Below are 19,930 nucleotides of genomic sequence, written 5' to 3'. Positions count from 1 at the left end.
TGAGGTGGGTGGCAGCAAGAAGGTCCCGGCTGAACCTGCGTCTGTCCATCGGCTGACCTGACACTGAGGGAAGGCTTTGCTGTTTAGTCACCAAAATGAGAGACCTGGAAACACCTTCCCTCTCCCACTGTGTTTCAGCTGTGACAGGGGCTCAGGGCTCCCCTGGGTGCTCAGGGATGATTTCTCATGTGTGAGCAGTGCTCAGATGGGTTTCAAGTGGGCCGAGCAAAGTCCCGGGTGGGTGCATGGCAGCTGCTGCCCACCTGGCAGGGGCTCACCACAGTCACCATATGGTTAATACAGTGACTGTTCCCTCTCAGACTCGTTTGGAGCTGGTTGGGTCAGAAATGGAACGAGTTTGGTGGTTTTTGCTGGGGCCATTGCTGTGTCTGACGTGACAGTGACCGGGCTGCTGGGCCTGGCCACAGTGGGCGTGAGGTGGCACAGGGATGTACCCTGGCCAGGAGCCTGAGGTGCAGGTGCTATTCCTGGCCATGCTGCCCTCCAGGTGAGGGGCTGGTACTCACCACTGGCTACTGTCTCGGCCCCATTTTTCTTGGGGATGATGGCACGGAGCTGGGCTGCAGAACTGACTGGCACTGGCTGTGGCCAGGGGCAGCCCCAGAGCTGTGTCTGCCCGAGGATCCAGGCTGGCTCCTGCTCCTCCTGCTCTCTCCTTTGTACTACTGAACCACCATTGCTGTTTTCCTGCAGGGTGGGTGGGGGTCGACAAAAAGCTGGATGTGGCAAAGGACCAGCTGGGCTCCCTGCCACTGGCAGCAAGGATGACACTGGTGGCTGCAGCCACAACCACAGAGGAGCCAAACCCTCCCATCCCGAGCCAAGTTCACCATCAAAGCTCCAAGACCTGCTCCTGTTCCATACCATGAACACAGCTTTAATTGCCACAGCTGCTCGGACACAGACACCCTGCTGGTACATCCCAGCCCTGCAGAGATGCCAGCAGCAGCTCCTGGCCCCTGCTGTGGCCGCACTCCCCGGCTGCACTGCACTGGCTCCGCGCTGGGGGAACAGTGGGAGAGCCACAGCCCCGCACGGCTGAGTCTGGAGCATTTGCCTTCCACATCCTCTGCTGTGCATTAAAAATAAAGCAATAAATAGCAAAAAATAGATATGTACATAAATAAAAGAACCCTTTTTGTTTGTTTGTTTGTTTTTCCTACAGGACCGTCTGGAGCTGCCCGCGGCGTTCAGCTGACGAGCATGGGGAGGAAGTGTGTGGAGAGGTGCTGCCGGCGTGTCTTGCCCCCTTGCCGTGGCCTGCCCTTGCTATTGAGCGAGAGGAACATGGGGCGGCCGCGGTGCCGCCAGTGCAACGACGCGTAGGTGTTGTAGCCGTTCTCTTCGATGCGCTCCGTGAACTTGCAGTTGGGGCTGAACTCCTTCTGGCAGGAGAGGGAAGGGGGTGAGGGGTGGCTATGCTCAGCTGCGGCCAGTTGGACCCCAAGAGTGGGGCAGGGCAGGACCCTGGCTCCTCCCTGGTCCCCGGGGTGCAGAGGGACTTGGTGGGTGCAATCCCCTGCTGGGGAGCAGGTCAGGGCATGGGAAACCAGGACCCTGTTCCAACTCTGCCCTGAGCCTCTGACCCTGGTGCAGTCCCTCCCAGGAGGCAGCGTCCGACCTACCGACCCGTAGAGCCTCCCCCGCTTGTTCATGGCCAGGTAGAAGCCGGTGTGCACTGCCCGGATGGCCACGACGCCGACACGCACTGACCGGATCTCGACGATGCCTGCGGGATGGAAGCATGGCATAAGCCAGGGAGGGACGGGCCACCTCCCTGAGGGGCCCTGCCGCAATGCTGCGTCTGTGGCCTCAGTGTCCCTCCAGAGGGACGGAGTTGCTGATCCTCACCCAGAGCCAGAGCAGCCAGAGGAACAAGGGCTGCAGCCCAAGCTGGGGGTGGGAGGGGGAACCTCTGATCCAAGGAAGGTTTGATCTTTACTCCTCTCCTCCCCAGGGTCCAGCCACTTCGCAGGAGCCAGGCCGTGTGGGAGCGATGCCAAGCACAGCCTCATGTGTGTCCTCCCCTCACTGGCAGCGCTGCCCGTGCATCCATCCCCAACGCACCCGCAGTGCCCCGGGCACCTGACCCACCTCCCGCAGCGCCCGGCCCCGGCACACACAGGGCACTGAGGCTGGCGTGGCTCTTGGAGGGGCAAAATGTGCGTGGGGATGGCAGCGACAGCAGATATCATGTTTTGGTGGGCGAGGGCTGCGGGGGCAGGAATGGGCCAAGACAGTGCCATCCGTGAATGCCCGATTGCCTGGTGGCACAAGCGAGGACAAGCAGCACTGCGGGCTGGCGGGTGGAGGAGCGCTGCAGGATCTGAGGATGAGCCCGGGGGGCGGCTGCAGCCGGGCTGTGAAGCCACAGCTGGGCTGGCGTGTGTGTGCCCCGACCGCCGAGCTCCGGCTCGGCCGCTAATGGGAAAGGCATGTGGTCAGACCAGCGGCTCTGGCACGGGAAACACCCAGAGCATCATCAGAGCCTTTGGATTCCTGCACTGCTTCACGCCGGCCAGCCCGGAGTGCCGCTGCCCGCCCTGCCGCCCGCCAGGCACACGGCGCAGTGGGAGGGGGAGGAATGTCCAGTGAGAGCAGTGTGGGCAGGGCAGCAGGAAGGGCTGGAGCCACAGCGGGATCTGCCCATGGGCACCACTGCAGGGGCTGCCCCGGCTGGACAGGGTGGGAGGACACGCAGAGGCTCCGGCTAGTGGTGGCACACAGATCGCGGAGGGCTGCAGCCCCTGGTCAGGGGCTTTCATCAATCCCCCGGCGTTGCTGGCATTCCCCGGGCATCACCTGCCTGCGGGAGGCTGGGTGCGGACGGCGTGGATACAGCACTGGGGCGGCGTGAGGGCTCCCGAGCGTTCGGCTCCTTGGGGATTTTCAGCCCAGTTGCTTCGGTGCTGCCACCGGTCCCGGCAGCTACAGCAGGGCCCGGCCCAGGGAAGCCACTGACGAGCAGCAGTGGAGGGGAAGGGCTGGGCGAATGCCTGTGAATCCGTCCCACTTGATCACTGTCTGGAGCTGCTGCTATTTATAAGGACTTGTGCTTTTCTAAAAATAACCCCCTTCTGTTCCCAGCGCCCCGGCCGGCTCTGCCGCCCTTTGTTTGCAGGTGCCTGGCCAGTATCTGGCCAGAGCCAGCTCCCAGTGCTCCCAGTCTCACACTCAGCCCCAGAGGGGTCTCGGAGAGGCTGGGGCAGGCGCAGGGCTTGAGGTGGGGGAGTCCCTGGAAGATCCCCCTCCAACCTAGAGCTGCCAGTGGGGCTGGTCCAGCAGCTTCTGCAAGGGCTGTGGAGCAGAGCCCGCGCCCAGCCCAGGCGCACACAGATAAGCAGAGTGAGCCCCATGTACAGCCCGGAGCTGCTCCGCCTGCCAGGCCCCGTGGCCACACCGTCGAGGGAACGTGTTGGGGTGCTTTGTGCTGGCAACGTGCCTGGTCGGGACTCCCGACAGCCTCCGACACTACAGGAGGGTTCCCTGGGCTGGGCTTGGCTCCCATGTCCTGTGGCTGCTGGGAGATGTCATGTGCTGGCCGGGAGATAGGGCAGCCCCTGCTAGGGCTGGGGCTGGGGGTGCTGCAACCCTCCTGCCCCAAACCCCAACACCCTGTCAGGGCACCTGGGAGATGTTCAGGCATCCCCCTTTCCCGAGGCCCCCAGTATCCCCCTCCTGGTCCAGTTACTGTCCTGCCAGCCTGGTGCCCCCATCCCCGTCCCAGGGTCTTGGACCCTGCACCCCAATGGGCAGCTGATACTCGTGCACTTGCAGCCCTGACTCTCGCTGAAGTCATACAGTGACTGCCACGTCCTTGGGGACTCTGTCCCCCTGCCCACCCAGCTGTTTCTGTGCCGAGTCCCAACCAGCTCTGCAGGCAGCGGCTCCTCCATGGTCCCCTCTGACGGGGATGTTCCACTTTCCCACATCTGACAGATGCCCCATTCTGGAACCAGCATCACCGCAAAACTTCCTACATCCCTCCTCCTCAGCCTTTTTTCCGCAGTGTGTTTGTGGAGGAACGATCAGAGATTCCTCCCAGTCCAAGGAAGGGCAGGGGGGCATCGTGCACTGGCAGGACGAGATGGGACAAAGGACCCCGGAGAGACCCCCTAGGACACCCCAGCAAACAACGCCGGGTCCCCGGGCAGTGGCCGCCAGTGTCCGCGCCCCTCTCATGGCTCCCACAGTGCGGCGACGGGGGCGAGGGCAGCCGGAGCCGGTTGTGGCCAAGGAGCGGCTTGCTCCGGCCGGCGGGGACGGAGGGCACAGCGGAGGACTTCGGCTGAGATTTCCCCAGAGGGAAGAGCTGCGGGCTCTCTCTGGGCCGGGCATGGAGGGGTCCCGTCGCCGATCCGAGGCGCCTCCGTCCAGCCTCCTCCCCGGTCCAGCCCCGGCAGCGCCCGCCTCTACCGCAGCCCCGGCAGCCGGCGGGATCGGGCTCTCGCCCGCCGTGGGCGGGGGACGGCCCCAGATCCCGGCTCTTCCCCGTCCCGGTCCCGCTCTCGTCCCCACTCACTGCCCGGCCGCTCCCTCCAGCGCGTTCCCTCCACGCCGCCGCCGCCGTCGATGCGCAGGAAGAAGCGAGTGGCGGAGAAGAGCCGCCGCCAGCGCACGTCGCCCTCCAGATGCCCGTAGCTGCGGGGGGGCCGCCGGCCGGTCCCGGTGGCACTGCCCGGCCCCGGGCCCGGCCCCGCCAGCACGGCGAGTGCCCCGGCGAGGCAGGCGGCGATGGCGGCGGGGCCCCCGCGCCTCATGGCGGCGGGCGGCGGGCGGGCGGCGGGCGACGGGCGATGGGCCATGGCCACGGCGGCGACCGGCGACCGGCCCCGACGGCGCGAGCGGCCAGGGATGGGCGGCCCGGGGCGGGGCGGCGAATGGGCGGGGCGGGGGTTGGGGCGGTGCCTCCCATTCATAAATCGGCGCCCCGACGGCTGTCCCGGGTCACCGGCCGCGGTCACTCGCCTACGCCCGCGCGTCGTCCGGTTGGGGACTGCACACTCCGGTATCCGCCGTCGGCCGCGACGGGTGGGCAAGGGACGAGCGCCGCGGGCACAGAGTGTGGGGAGAGGTGGAGGGCGCGGCGTTGCTGTGACTCAGGACACGGGGATGCTGGTCCCGACCTGAGACACGCCGAGCTCGGGCCGGAGAGGCACGGGTCAGCCGGGCTCCGCCGTGTTCCCTGGGCTCCGCCACCTCCCGGGATCCCCGGACACCGCCGTGTCCCGGGATCCGCGCTCGTCCCGACCCACCCCGTCGGGGCCGCCACGGCCGCCAGGGGGCGTGGGGCGCTGCCGCGCTGCACCATGGGAGCTGTAGTCCGGCGCGGAGGGACTCGCGCTCCCGGCGTGCCGCGCGCTGGCGCGTGCGCGGTGCCGCGCGGCGCGCGTGGGCCGGGGATGTCGCTGCTGCGGCTGCGGGCGGTGCTGAGGGGCCCGGGCGGGCTGAGGGGGCCCGGTGAGCGGGAACGGGGACCGGGGCGGACACGGAGGCACCGGCGGGACACTCAGGGGCCGTGGCGCCACGGAGGCACCAGGGGGGGCATGGAGGGACGGGCGGGGACACGAGGAGACCAGGACACGCCCCGAGTGTGGGGACGGAGCTGGCCCGGGACGTCCCACGATTCTGAGCATTCTCTGGGACACACCTGGAGGCTGGAAGGGTCTTTTTGGCGTCGTGAGCACCCCACGGATGGAGTCGGTACTGTGGAAGTGCTGGGATATTGTTACTCCCCACTCCGGGTCCCGTGCCGGCCCTGGGATAGTGCCCGCCTGCTCTGGGGGTTTTGGGGTGCTGCTACCCCCTTCACAGCGCTGGGGTTTGTGGTGTCCCTGGGATCATGGTGCTTCTGAGTCTATGGATCCAGGGGGTGAGGCGTGTCCCTGTTCCTCCTGCCCTCCTGTGCTGCTGCTGGAGCAGCTGAGCTGAGAAGCGTCCCTCGCTCGATCTGTCCCCCCACCGTGTCCAGCTGGGGCTGTGGGGCAGAGTGGGGGCCAGGAAGTGCTCGAGGGAGCGAAGCTTTCTCTGATCCCCATATCTTTGCGTTCTTCCGTGGCAGTGATCCCGTGGAGAATCACCAGGAGCTACTCCTCTGCCAGTACCAAGGAGAAGGCAAACAGAAATGGCACTTGTGAGAGGACAGAGCTGCTGGAAGGTGAGTGCTGGGAGAGCTGCAGTGAGAAGACAGCAGTCAGACCAGCCTGAGCTGTTGCTTTTTCTCTGGCAGTGACACTGCTGGGTTCCTGGGATGCTGGGGTGGGCCCCAGCTTGCAGGTAGATCTCAGAGAGACAGTGGTTGGCATCTCTGTCTGGGAGCGGGGCTGGGCAAGGAGGGATGAAGTTCTTGTGTGAACCCTTTTTTTCTGACCATGATCCTGGTACTTCCAGAGTGAGGACAGGACAGAGCCTTCTGCTGTGCCTTGTCTCCCATGACCTTTTTCTGTTTCCCACTAGTGCTCAAAGCTCGAGCAAAGCAGCTCCAAGGCAGTAGCGTCCCGGAGGTGATGGTCAACAAAGTGGAACTGGCCGCACTGGGCAATGACAAGTACCAGGAGGATGTGGCTCCTAGCCCCAAGGAGAAGCCCCCCATTCCCAGGGCACGGGATGATGGCCTGGCCCAGTCCAGCACCTGGGCCAAAAAGTTGCAGAAGGAGATGTACATCCGACAGCTGAAGGTGGAGCAAGAATTGCCCAGTGCTGCCTCCCAGCTGGCTCTGGAGGGCCAGGTCAAGCTAGAGGTCAAGGCAGAGGCCAGAGCCAAAGCAAAAATCATGAACAGCCCAAAGATCCCAATGACGAAAGCAGCTGGTGCCTGGAGCCAGAGCTCCGGTGGCCCCCACAGCAAGCCCAGGGTAGTGGAAGCGAAGGAAGGTGCGCAGCTGAAGAGGCCTCAGAGGATGCCAAGGGACAACAGTAACCAACAGGTCCTGCAGCAGACCATCCAGTCCAACCTGGAGTGCTTCCTGTTCCTGCAGCAGCCGGAGCAGGCCGAGCAGTACCTCCTGCTGTGCCACAGCTCTCCCGTGAAGAGGAAGGTGCTGGATATTGGTGCCTACAACACTGTGATGCGCATCTGGGCCAGGAAGGTACCGAGCCGTGGGTGCTCCGGGTGGGACAGGGGCTGGCTCGTGAGGAAGAGCCTCCAGCTGGTTTTACCTGTGGGTGTCACACCTGCCTTCAGCACGTGTTCAAGCTGCGTTTTGGCCGGGGGGGACGGAGCTGGCATAAGGCCACAGATCTGTGTGAGGTGGCTTTGAGGGGAAGAAGGGAATGGGGAAAGGGCAGGGTAGACATGCCTAAATCTGAACAGGAGCAGAGGGGTGTGGAGCTGTGATTTTGGGGCTGCTGGTGGCAGTGTGCACAGCCTCCTTCCCTTCTCACCTGCAGGGCTGCTTGAATCGCATTGACCGATTGTTTTCCATGCTGGAGCCCGCCGGCCTCCGGCCCAACTTGGACTCTTACGCGGTGGCCCTGGAGTGCATGGGTCGGAACCAGTCTCCTCCCAAAGCCATCTGGAGGTAACGCCTGCTTCAGGTGCTGCTGAGCCTTGGGAGCAGCAGCTCCACATCCTGTGCTTGGAGAACTGGGAGATGCAGCAGGTCGAGGTCAGGAAGAGCTGCCCCTGCTGTGTGCCCACTTGGATGCTCTGACCCACTTCTGATGGCCAGATTTTGGGGTGGGCACAGCTCCCACAGCACCCTCCCTGCCACTCCCAGCTGCTGGGGAGTTTGTCTGAGATCGTGCAGGGAGAGGAGATGTGGGAGGTGAGAACAGGCACTGCTCCCCCCATAGCTGAGCTGGGAGAGCCCCTCTCCAGTCAGGGACTCCTTGGTTCTTCACCTGTCACAGGCATCTCGCTCCTCTGGCTTCTCCATTGCTGCCTGCTGGGAATGGCTTGGCTCCTCTGTTTGTTTTTATGGCACTTCTGTGGAGTTTGCCCTTTTTGGCGGGCTCAGTCACATAGCTGATTCCTGCAGGGCTCTTCAGAGGAGTATGGTCAGGAGGTTCAGGTGGATTTCATGGAGCGTAATGGACTGGAAAGTGTCAGTGCAGGGACTGAAGCGGGGAGCTGAAGGAGCTCTGTAAGTTCCCACAGGCTGGGCCTAGGGGCAGTGCCTGGGGCTGGAGGCACATCCTCCTCTCCAGAGGATGGAGAAAGCTTCTGAAGCACTACTGCTGAACCTTAGGGATTTATCACTGGCCTCTCCATCCTTTGGCTGCCAACAAGTTCTAGATGCCTTCAAGGGAATTCAGTCTTCAGTCAGCTGACTCCGAGTGGGCTGGCAGTGACTGTCCTGGATGGTGTGGGAGCTGTGTCAGTGCAGCACAGGCTGTGGGGCTGCCGGTGGGCAGCTTGGTCCCGCAGTGGCCAGAGCTTGGCCTCTCTGTCCAGGCAGCTCTGCAGCCGTGTGGGCAGAGGGATGGACACCTGATCCCTGTAACCTGAGGCGGGTGACCTTGTGGGACAGGCTGTGCTGAGGCAGCTCCTGCTCCAGCAGCTTCTGTACAATATGCTCAGGCCCTTGGGGAAGATCGAGCCTGTCCTGTCTGCCCCTCCTCAGATACCTGCAGCATCTGAACAGCAATGGCTTCCACGTGGATGAGCTCTTCCAAAAGTGCCTGTTTGAGGCAGATGAGAAGGAGATGGTGTTGTGGGCCATTAGGACTGTGCAGCCCAACTACCAGCTGCCTCCTCCACCCAGCCCCCAGATCTGCAAGTCTTCTCTGCTCCAGGACTTCTATTCCAGAGTAAGCCACAGCACTCAGGGAGGTGTTGAAGCTGACCAGGTGGTCTTCGCAGGTGTTCTCAGCTACAGCCCGGGGGAGGGCTGAAGGGGAAGAACCTTTTAGCCTGATCTCTGCTCAATATCCCACACAAATCATCAAATGAATGATGTTACCAACAGCCTTACAGAGGAACATCAAAGCAGAGGGCTGCGGGGGGCTGGAGATGGCCTCCATGCACTGGAGGGAGTGCTTGGGGAGGTGCTTGGCCACAACACAGGAGCAGAGCAGCCTCTGGGGTTTGTCTGCCAGAGAGCTCTGGACCCAGAAGTCCCAGCAAGATGCTTTCAGCCCAGACTTGTACCACAGGCCTCTTGCAGGGAAGCTGGGAGATTGAGCACAGCTTCTCTTCCTCCCACTTTGGGCACTGACTGCCTCTCTCTCATTGCAGGAGACAATGGTGTCGTACCCCAAGCTGGATTTCTCTGTGAAGGAGTTGCAGGAGTGCTTCCAGCAGCAGCTGGAGATGGAGCTGAAGAACACCATAACCATTGAGTCAGTGGAGGCAGCCAAGCCCCTGACCCCGCAGGCTGTCAAAGCGGTAAAGCTCTGGGGGCAGGGGGGCCATTGCAGCCCTCAGGACCTGTGGGTGAGAGCTGGGGCTCCGTGAGCTAAAGAGGGGGCAGCTCATGCTGAGCAGCTCTCTTCCTTCCTTTTCCATGCAGCGTGAGCTGCTGGCCACCCTCCGCTCCCAGTGGCACAGTGCCATCCTCCAGGCCCTGCAGAATTCCAAGCGCAGCATGGCCAGGCCCAAGAAGCTGTCCAAGTACAGCGTCCTCTACCCCTACCTGTGCCTGCTGCCAGATGAGGAGTATGTGGACATCATGCTGCAGGTAAGAGCCTGCCCTGCCCTCACAGGAGTGGGGCTGGACCATCAACCATGGGGCAGTCACAGAGCACTAATGTCCCTCTTGAGCCAGCAGGGTTGGAGCTTCCTGAGAGTTTTACCAGGTTATTAGGTGCAGGCTGTGTGCTCCCTGTGCAGAGCAGCCAGAGAAATCCTGCTCTGTCCTGGTTGTGTTTCCTTTCTCACCATCTGTTCAGCATCATGGAAATCAGCATCTTCCTGTGCTCCCTGCACAGCAGTTTTAACTCCCGCTTTGTCTCTCTGCTGTGTCTCTCTATTCCTCCTTCTTAAGACCCTCTTTGCCTTCCCCTTTCCCAGGTCCTCAATGATCTGTCTCCACAAGGTGAGTCCCTGGCAATCCTGGCCAGAGAAATGGGCTCCAAGGTCTATGACAGGTACATCATCCAGAGGAAGCTGCGCAGCTGCCAGCTGGAGAAGGTGCAGGAGATCTATGAGAAGTACATCCAGCTGCTGGCAAAGGACAGCCAGGTAGGAGCCCTTGGAGCCAGGTGTCCCATGCAGGAAAGCTCTGGGCTTTGCAGGGCAGGAGGGGAGAAAGGGGCCCAGGCCACTGCCCTGGGCACATCAAGGACCGTGTGAGCAGGTTGTTCCCAGAGCTGAGTGCACATGAGGGCAGGCAGGTCTGCAATCTGGGCAGGAGGGGCAGGATGCTGTGGGAACAGGGTGTCAGCACTGGGATGTGGCAAGAGGAAAGACTTCGCAGTGCCACTGTTCCCATTCTCATTGTTGGGCTCACCCCAGCCTCCCCAGCCCTCCTTCCCCGAACACTTCTGTCAGAGAGGACCTCATGGGGACACAAAGATAGGAGAGTCCTTCTCAGAGCCACATCTCAGGCAGATAGATCCCATCCAGCAAACCCCCTGGGAGCAGCATGGCTGGCCTCTCCAGCTGACCCTATTTTCTCCTTCCACCTCCCAGCCTAAACAGTACTTGCCACGGGAATACTGGGAGAAGCTGGTGGCAGAAGCAGGCTTTGGGCCCTCCCTTAACTTGAAGAACTGCAGCTGGCCCTGCGTGCTCCTCATGCGCCTGGGCATGCACATGCTGGAGCTCCTGGTGAAGTCAGTCAAGGTGCCCAGGAACATCCTCAATCGTCGCCTGGAGTCCAGGCCTATTCCTGTCCTCTACCACATCTACTCCTTCTACAGCAACTGGCAGGTGAGCTTCATCCTGGGGTCTCTGGGGCTGTGCAGGATACCCCTTCCTCAAAATCAGACCCTTGCAAGGCCCTTTTCTGTTCTTGCTGCTGTTCCTGCTGAGGGATGCTTTGAGGAGCCCTTGGTTCTGTGTGGGTGCTCTCCTTACTTGGCATGATCCTTATGGAATGACTGACTGACTGCAGGTTCTTCCACATTCCAGCCCTAATCCTCTACTGCTGTTTCTCCTCTCCAGGTCGGGCTGGTAAAGCCCCATCCCATCTTCTCCCAGCTTGTGGCGAACGCTGCAGAGACCACGCTGACCTTCAACTCCTCTGCCATGCCCATGCTGTGCCCCCCGCTGCCCTGGACCTCCCCCCGTTTTGGCGCCTTTGTCCTCAACGACACCAAGCTGATGCGCTTCATGGATGAGACCATCCACCACCAGCTGCTCCTGGAGCAGTGTCCCCTTGTGAACCTCCACCCCGTGCTGGATGCCCTGAACCAACTGGGCAACTGTGCTTGGAAGATCAACCAGCCGGTGCTGGATATTATCATCTCCATCTTCAACGACAAAGGGGATGAGAAGCTGGACATCCCACCTCCCCTCTCTGAGGCTCCTAAGCCTCCCACTGCTCCCGGCCATTCCTCAACCTGGAGCAAGTCCCTCAAGCACGAGCTGTTCCTGTGCAAGAAGAAGACTGCAGAGATGCACAGCCTGCGGATGGATGCGCTCTACAAGCTCTCCATCGCCAACTATGTCAGGGACAAGGTGTTCTGGTTCCCTCACAACATGGACTTCCGTGGCAGGACTTACCCATGCCCGCCCTATTTCAACCACCTGGGGAACGATGTCACCCGGGCCATCCTGCTGTTCGCAGAGGGAAGGCCACTGGGGCCCAGGGGACTTGACTGGCTGAAGATCCACCTCATCAACCTGACGGGGCTGAAGAAGAAGAACGCCTTGCAGGAGCGGCTGGAGTATGCCAATGAAATCATGGAGGACATCCTGGACTCAGCTGACCACCCGCTCACGGTACGTGGGAGCTTCTAGGAAGTGAAATAAAATGGAAATCACAATCGATTTTGAAACAAAAACATTTTGAAAGATACACTTTTGAGAGGTAAAAAGGGAACAAAGCAATGCAGAGATTCCTAAGTGACACATTCCTGTCTGAAAATAGGGTGAAGTACTAGGGAAGTGGAGGCATGGTGGGAGGAGGTGCTGTGCCCAGCGTATCCCAGGTGCTCAGGGGCTCCTGCCTGTGATTTGAGGGGCACAAGAGTACTGCCTGCTCCTACCAGCCTGTGCTTTCTCATTCCCAGGGCAGGAAGTGGTGGATGGACACCGATGAGCCCTGGCAAACCTTGGCATGCTGTATGGAAATCGCCAAAGCCTCGAGGTCCCCAGATCCAGCAGCCTACATCTCTCACTTCCCGGTTCACCAGGTGGGAGCACGGCAGATCCGCACAGCCTGTGTGAGGCTCAGCGGGGCAGGAAAGGAGCATCCAGGTCTCCAACGCTGCAATCTCTGCTCCACGTGGCTGGGTTTTCTTAGGAATGGGAATGCAGTGTTGGGCATCTTGGCTTGAGAACTCCGGTGATTTGCTGCTGCCTGCAGCCATCCATGAGCCGGTACAGCCAAGGGCTGCCTTGCTTCCCTTGGCTCGAGCAGAGCCCAGCTGGGAGATCGCTGGCAGCTGCTGCAGGGTGAGAGCCAGGCCAGTCTCACCTTCTGCAGCCACAGAATCAGGACTGGAAGTTGGCCCAGCATGACAACACCTGGCTGTCTGGAGTGCTCAGAGCTGTGCTTTGGGGGCCTTTGCTCCACTCCTGCTCCAAGGCTGAAGCCAAGCAGCTCTGCAGGAGCCAATATGGGAGGTCTGGAACTCTGAGGAAGGGCACAGGGACAGAGGTGGCTTCCCCCCATGTTCAGTGCCCTGTCACCTTGTGCCCTGTCCCTGCTCAGGTGCTGCTCAGCTTCCTGAAGGCACCTGTCCTCCCTGGCTGTACGGGGACGTGGCTGATAGTGGCTGTGGGTGAGGGGTGGTTGCTCCTTTCTCTTACGAGATCAAGCGGCCGTGACTGAGTGGGGAGGGCAGCAGTTGTTCTGCCAGTAGCGATGGTCTGGAATATGCATGAGACAGTCAGGACTGATATTTTGATGACAACAAAAGGTCAAGAGAGCAGCTGGGGGTGTGTGGAGGGTGCAGCTAATGAAATATCAGCAAGGACTTCTTCTGGAGGGTACCCGAGTCTTGTTCTGCCTGAGTCATCAGTGCTCAATTAACAGAGCCATCAGGTCCTGGCACTGCCTTTCCGCACTGCAGGGATTGGGGAGAGGGTGCAGGAGAAAGGGGGCCCTGTCTGAGGGACCTGACAGTCCTGGGGTATCTGTGGCTCCCTGTGAGCAGGGAGAGCCTGAGCACAGGGGGCCAGGAAAGGCAACACATCTGGGACAAACATTGCTGCCAGTGCAGTCTGGGGAGCACCAGGATCTTCATGCACCCTCAGTCAGGTCCTGCCTCTCACCCCAGCTGCTCTTGGTTCCAGGAGGGCTGCAAGGGCAGCTGCTCTGGCAGATGCTCACTGTGCCTCTGATGCAGCTTTGGGAAGTCTGAGTGGGAGCTGGTTTCTCTCAGGGATGTTTTCATCCGCTGGCAGTGCAGCTGGCTGGAGCTGCAGAGCCAGCTGGGGCTTCCTGAGGGATCTTTGGCTTGGCCTGTCTTTTCCTGCCTCTGATCCCACTGCTGAGGTTGTTCTAACTGCTGGCTCTTGGGGCTGCTTTTAGCATCCCAGACATATTCAATGTTTTCCCAATTTTCTGGTTTTCAGTGTTTTCACAGAGCTCTGATGTCTTTGGAAACCCACAGAGGTGATGATGTGAGGTTTCTGATTTTAAACCTCACAGGTCGCAGTAGTTAGGGATGGATGCAGGCAGGAAACCTGGCCAGAACGGAAATGGTCACTGCTGGGAGATGGTTACTGCTCTGAAGGGGGGGGGGAAATAACGACCACCTGAGCCCAGAGTACCTGTGCATGGGGAGGGGGTGGATGAGCAGGGCTGTGTCCACACCCTAACTCCTTGCTTCCCCCGTGCTCTTTCTGCAGGATGGCTCCTGCAATGGGCTGCAGCACTATGCAGCGCTTGGCCGGGACCTCAGCGGCGCTGCCTCCGTCAACCTGGTACCCTGTGGGCTCCCTCAGGATGTCTACAGTGCAGTGGCCCAGCAGGTGAGTCACAGTGGGGACACACGGGGTCCTTTTGGACCTGCCTCTTCCTCTTGGTGTGCACAAGGTGACTGCCACTCCCAAGGAGAAAGGTGGGGATGAGTGTGCAGACAGCTGTGGAGGGATGAGCTGGTCAGAGACAGGGACCCTCTGTCCCTGAGTGGGATCTGACTGGAAATCTGTCCTTATGGAGGTGGCTGTGAGAAATCCCCTGGCATTTCTGCTGTCCTCACTTCTCCTGAAGCCTGGGAGAACTAGGCTGGAGAAGTGGAAGAGAGCAGAGTGTGCTCCTCCTCCCTTGGTCACAGCTGGCTGGCCCATGGGTTATGAGATTTTTCTTGAGCTGAGTAGGAGGGAGCGGGGAGAGATTCAACCTTGGTCCTGCTACAAAGTCTTTGGTTTCTTTGGCGAGACGTGATGTGAAATTTGCCACTGGGAGAGTGCTGAGCCCTGCCAGACTCACTCAGCTGCCATTGGACCGTGGCTCTCTGGTCTGGGTCTCAGCAGGTTTTCTCCAGGCAGCACCACACCAGAGAGCAGGAAGAGTTCATGGGGATGCAGGGCTTGCTCAGGTATCACTGGGGGGCAGAGGCAGGAGAACCCAAGTTCTGAGCTACAGTCAGGCTGTGTCCTTGTCCCAGCTGGCACCACCCAACTGCCAAAGGGAAAGTGCCAAGGCAGCAGGGAAGGCTCTGCAGGCACAGTTATCCATGCTGGATCCCTTCAGCAGGTGCCTTCTGTTATCCAGGGTGGTGAAAATGGGCTGCAGGGATTCTGATGGGAGCTCAGGCCAGGCAGTGCACGGCTGGGACAGTCCCACAGGCCACCAGCCACAGAGGTGCTCAAGCCAGCGTGGCTCATGCTGAGACTGACTCAGGGGTGCTCTCCTCAGGTGGAGGAGTTTCGGAAGAAGGATGCTGAGCGGGGGCTGAAGATCGCCCAGGTGCTGCAGGGCTTCATCAGCCGCAAGGTGGTGAAGCAGACGGTGATGACGGTGGTGTATGGGGTCACTCGCTACGGCGGCCGCCTGCAGATAGAGAAACGCCTCAAGGAGATCGAGGAGTTCCCTGAGGTAGCATTCCTGTGTGTCCCCCTCCCTGGATCTTGTCACTTTCCTCTATGTCTTTGGCTGTCCCTTTGCCTGACCCATCACTCTGCCTCTGATCTGTGCCAGGAGTACTTGTGGGAAGCATCTCATTACCTGGTGAAGCAGGTGTTCAACAGCATCAAGGAGATGTTCTCAGCGACTCGAAATATCCAGGTAAGGAGCCTGTTGCCCCTTAACTTCCATGTGAGTTTCTTTCCCTGGTCCACTCATGCATAGACAAGGGGGAGTGCTCCATGGGGAGAGATGGTTCTCCTGGCTCCTGGCCCAGAGAGGATCCTCCTGCCTCAGCCCAGAGGTGTGGGATTGTGCCAAACTCCCCAGTAAGCGCTGGACTGTCACAGTCTGTGGCAGGAGTGAGGGTGGCCTGTGCTGGGAGGGGATGGGGTCTCCCAGCTGCACACTAACTCCAGCTGCTTCCTCCCCTCTTCTGAAGAACTGGCTGACAGAGAGCGCCAAGCTCATCGCCCAGTCGGGCCGGACGGTGGAGTGGGTCACACCTCTGGGGCTCCCCATCATACAGCCCTACTATCGCTCCAGGTCCACTGTGGTGAGTGTCCAGTATGAGGTCTCCTGACCCACTCTCCCTGTGCCACGGTGGGAGCAGGGAAAAGATAGCTGGGCTAGAGCCCGGCGGGTTGGCATCACCGGTGGGTGAGCCTGCAGAGCAGGTAGGATCCCTGTGCACAGGCACATCCTCCAGCCTCATGGCTCCCTGCAGAGCCTGGAGTGTGTGGGTGGGCTGGTGAGGAAGCTCTGCAGCTCTGTCCCACTCAGGCAGCTGGGGCATGGGCCGTTCCCTGCTCTGAGAGCCTCCTCAGGGCTCCTGTGACTCAGTCTCGCTGCTGTTGCCTCCCACGTGCTGCTGTGCTGACTCACAGCCCCCCAGCCTGGCTCCAGCAGCCCTTCTCAGGCCAATTCACCCTGCGAGGGCGAAGGGGTTCAGATGCCTGCCTGCACCCTCAGGAGGGAAGCTGGGCAAGGTGTCACTGGGCAGTGGCAGCTGCCATGGTGCTGGGACACCCTGGAAAGGCACAGGCCCCTCTCCGGAAGAGTGGGGCAGTGCCCAGCCCCCGTGCTGCCTGGCAGTGCAGGGTGACAGCTGCTCCCCTCTCTCCCCACAGCTGAATTGTGGCATGCAGCGCTTGAGTGTGAAAAACTCCAACAGCAGCCAGTAAGTACAAAACCATGGCCTGCACTGCACCCCTGCTGACCCCAGCCTATGCTCTGGGGACAAGGCCTTCCCATCAGGGAAGCTGTCAAGGAGTTCCAGAGCTCCCATTGTCCCCCTGAGCTGCAGAAAGCTGGACAGAGCAGCAGGGCATTGGGGCTCTCCAGGGCAGACCCCTCACCCCCAGGCTGGGGTGGCACTGCCTCTGTGCCAGTGCTGTCATCTTTGGCCCTGAAATGCCCCAGCTCCTCTGTGCCCTGCTTTGTCCTGCAGGAAACCTGACACTGTGAAGCAGAAGAATGCCTTTCCCCCCAACTTCATCCACTCTCTGGACTCCACACACATGATGCTCACAGCACTGCACTGCCTCAGGTAGGGAGTGGGCAGCTGGGCTCTCACCTGGCTCTTCCCTGGCTCAGGACTCTTCTGGGAGAACATTGCTGGGGCAAGGCATCACATGGGACTGAGGAGTCCCTGGTGGGTGGGCATTTGGGGTTCCTGGCAGAGAAGGAAGAGGAGGCGGCAGGGCAGGGACAGGGAGATCCTGGGACTGGCCACCTCCCTCTGAAGACCTGCCATGCAGGGAGTCCCCCTCCTTATGTGGTCCCTGCTCCTGTCCCAGCCAGAGGTTCTATGTGGGGTGGGTCCATTGCTCAGAGAGGGTCTCAGCACTGCTTCATGGCACCTTTGCCTCCTCCCAGGAAGGGCCTGACCTTCGTCTCAGTCCATGATTGCTACTGGACTCACGCGCTCACCGTGGATGTCATGAACCAGGTAAAAGTGTCCTCCTGGCTCCCTTGTGAGCAAGATCTTGCTGATCTGTGCTCTGGGCCCATGCCAGGCCTCTCCTCCCCTGGGCTTTTCTCCATAGGCTGATTGATTCACCCGGGTGAAGTGAACCTGGGATGTTTGCTGGCGGTCGCAGCTGATTTCCTGGTGCCCCATCTCCTCCCACTCTGCAGGGAGCATGTGGGGGAGAATCTGTGGAAATGGGCACTAAACACAGCCCTGGCAGAGCTGGTGCCCCTGCCCTGCCCTGGCTCGTCCTTGTGCTAATGAGGGTCGACCTCTGCTTCACACCTCCCCAGGCTGATTCCCTTCACCCTTGTCTGGCAAGCCCCCCTTCCCACTCCTGCTGCTTCCCCTGCCCCCCACCTCTGACCTGTCACTGGGGGAAGGAGGGAAAACACCTGCTAAGCTGCAGCTTGCTGTTGTCTCCCTGGGTCAGGTCTGTCGGCAGCAGTTCGTGGCTCTGCACAGCGAGAAGATTCTGCAGGATCTGTCTGAGTTCATGCTGGAGAAGTACTGCAGGTATTCCTGACCTGTTGGTTCCCCCCCCCACCTCCCAGAGGTCATGTCCAGGTGCTCACAGGTTGTGTCACCTGCCTGGGGGTTGCTCTGGGGGGAAGCTGTCCTTCCTTCTTGCCTGACACCCAAGTCACCTTCAACAGCTGTGTAAAAACCAAGGGCTCTGCCCCCCCTTGCTGCAGAACCAAGGAGGGTTTGGCCTGGGCTGCTGAGGCTGGGCTCCTGCTCTTGCTCTGGGGTGCATGGTCTGTTTTGGAAGAGCTGAATCCTGTTGTCAGGGGCTGCACTGGGGAGCAGAGGAGGGTGTGCCTGGTTCCAGATGCCCTGTGTTCATTTGCTTCCTTCTAGTTCATCCAGCTCCAGCACAGAGCCCATAGCCCATTGGCAGAAGAGACTGATGGAGCAGCTGTCAAATGTCCCCAGGACAGGTAGGAGCACGGGACAGGAACATGCAGAGCTCAGGAGCATTTTGGAGACAAGGGGAATGAGATGGAGTGGCCACCAAAACCACCAAAAGACACAAAGCCCGAGCTGTCTGCTAGGATCAGGTTTCACCTCCTGTGCTGGGCAGAGCAGTCCAGCACATCCACATTCCCCTGTAGCATCCCTGTGAGTGGTCCCTGCCATCCTCACTGCATCCCTGGGATTTCCCCAGGCTGACCCAGCTCTTCCCATCCTGCTCTTGTTCCACTCCCATCTGTTTCCAACCATGAACATTTGCTTGGAGATGGGAGTGAGGGACTCGGCATGGTAATTGCCAGGATCTAGATGATATACATGCAATGGGATTAAGGCAATTAGTTTAACTCCTCCTAATCCCTCAGCCCTGTGTCTGCCAGGCCATCTGGCTCTGCCTGACCTCTGTGTGGAGTGGCTCAGTGCTCCATGGGCAGCACAGTCCAGGGGCAGGGATCCTTCGTACCCTGAGGCCACTTCTCTCCCCTTGTCCATCCCCACCCTGCTCTCCTCTGACCTCTCCTTCACTCCCCTCAGGTGAATTCAACCTGAAACAGGTTATGGATTCCACCTATTTCTTCAGCTGAGCCCCAGCAGCCCACAGGGTCCTGGGATACCTCTGGACCTCCAGCTGTGGTGGGCACTGGGCCACGATGCTCTTCTGTCCCACATCTCATGGGGAAGGAGGTGCAGCTTCCAGCCCGGCAAGAGCCCTGCTCCACTCTGAGGTGCTGGGGCAAACGGACACTCTGCTGGAGCAGCTGGTGGGGGACAGGGGCTCTGCACTGCTGCTGTCACTGTCTGTCCAGCATAGGGAGAGGGCACCAAGCCCCAGGGAGGACTGCATCTCTGGGATGGGGGTGAAGGGCTGTGACAGTAGACAGGATGGCTCCCCTCAGCCCTCACCCCAGTGCTGTGAGCACTATTCTTTGCCTGTCCTGGGATGCTGTCCCTCTCCACCAGCAGGGCTTGGACGTGGAGGGGCAGGCAACTGACCTGGACACAGCAGGAGCCCCGGCCCTGCTCTCAGCCACAAGGCAGGTGCTGCTCTGTGCCCTGCTCCAGCTCTGGGCACTGTCCCCACTCTCCATAGCGCAGCCTCTGCAGCTCTTGACTCTCATTTCCAGGGATGGGTTTTGCTGCTGCTCACTGGGGCTCAGGCAGGGAAAACCACTAACTTGAGGGTCAACATGTAAATACTGTAAATAAAATGGTTTTTGAAATACTAGATGGGACCTGTGTCCTCCTTGAAGTCTTTGCCCGAAGCCTGTGGGGTGCCTGGGCTCTTTTCTCACCTTGCCAGGGGCACAGGGAGGTGGGACTGCTGCCTCCCAGCCTGGCCCTGTTCTGCTGACTGGTTGGGCTTTGGTTACTCACAGGGGTGTCACATTCTGGAAATGCTTTTGTAGCAGAAACATGGAATTGTGCCAGTGCAGCCACAGCAGGAACTGGACTCTCACAGGGGCCAGCTGCAGCTTTTCCAGCCAGGAGTCTCCCATTTTCACTGGACTGTGGCTTCCCAGCCCTCCTCTCCACAGGGCTGGTGCTGGAGATGGTTGGCACCTTGTGACTGGAGCTGTGGTTGGCCCAGTTCTTGGCTGTGCCCTATAACCACAGGCTCACAGCCTGCACCCAGCTTCTGCCTGGCTGCTGCTGGAGCGAGTGAAAAGCTGCTGGCACAGGCTTTTCACCTTGTGGCTTTCCTGGCAAGGGAGGCAGCTCTTCAAAGGACAAAGCTGCATCCCACAGCCCGAGCTGGGGCTGTGCCCAGTGTTCCGGCTCCCGGGGCTGGGCACAAGGAGCGGGAGGCAGGGTGGGGAGGGACGGTGGTGAAGAAGCAGAGCCG

At 60.5% G+C, this 19,930-nt stretch overlaps 2 protein-coding genes across 2 annotated transcripts; one reads left to right on the top strand and one right to left on the bottom strand.

Moving 5' to 3' along the window:
- Positions 1-1,190: 1,190 nt before the first annotated feature.
- On the bottom strand, positions 1,191-4,826 carry FGF22 (fibroblast growth factor 22; the record flags this gene model as incomplete). The annotated part of the gene is made up of 3 exons (XM_082297689.1): positions 1,191-1,406; positions 1,647-1,750; positions 4,544-4,826. The coding sequence occupies 3 exons, from the start codon at positions 4,824-4,826 to the stop codon at positions 1,212-1,214; spliced, it is 582 nt and encodes a 193-aa protein (XP_082153815.1). The 3' UTR covers positions 1,191-1,211.
- A 582-nt stretch (positions 4,827-5,408) lies between these two features.
- POLRMT (RNA polymerase mitochondrial) lies at positions 5,409-19,261 on the top strand. Its single transcript, XM_082297978.1, has 21 exons — positions 5,409-5,481; positions 6,083-6,178; positions 6,478-7,109; positions 7,411-7,541; positions 8,586-8,772; positions 9,200-9,349; positions 9,474-9,641; positions 9,974-10,144; positions 10,595-10,834; positions 11,069-11,848; positions 12,139-12,261; positions 13,925-14,047; positions 14,937-15,116; positions 15,219-15,305; positions 15,586-15,699; positions 16,274-16,323; positions 16,594-16,692; positions 17,022-17,094; positions 17,549-17,631; positions 17,977-18,056; positions 18,622-19,261. Exons 1-21 carry the CDS (start codon positions 5,424-5,426, stop codon positions 18,669-18,671), a joined length of 3,675 nt encoding a protein of 1,224 aa, XP_082154104.1. The 5' UTR covers positions 5,409-5,423; the 3' UTR covers positions 18,672-19,261.
- Positions 19,262-19,930: the final 669 nt, after the last annotated feature.

The sequence above is a fragment of the Coloeus monedula genome, assembly GCF_965178545.1.
Source record: "Coloeus monedula genome assembly, chromosome: 27".
Taxonomy (NCBI): Eukaryota; Metazoa; Chordata; class Aves; order Passeriformes; family Corvidae; genus Coloeus; species Coloeus monedula.
Note: the sequence above shows the minus strand (reverse complement) of the source record. Positions and strands in the feature narration are given on the sequence as shown.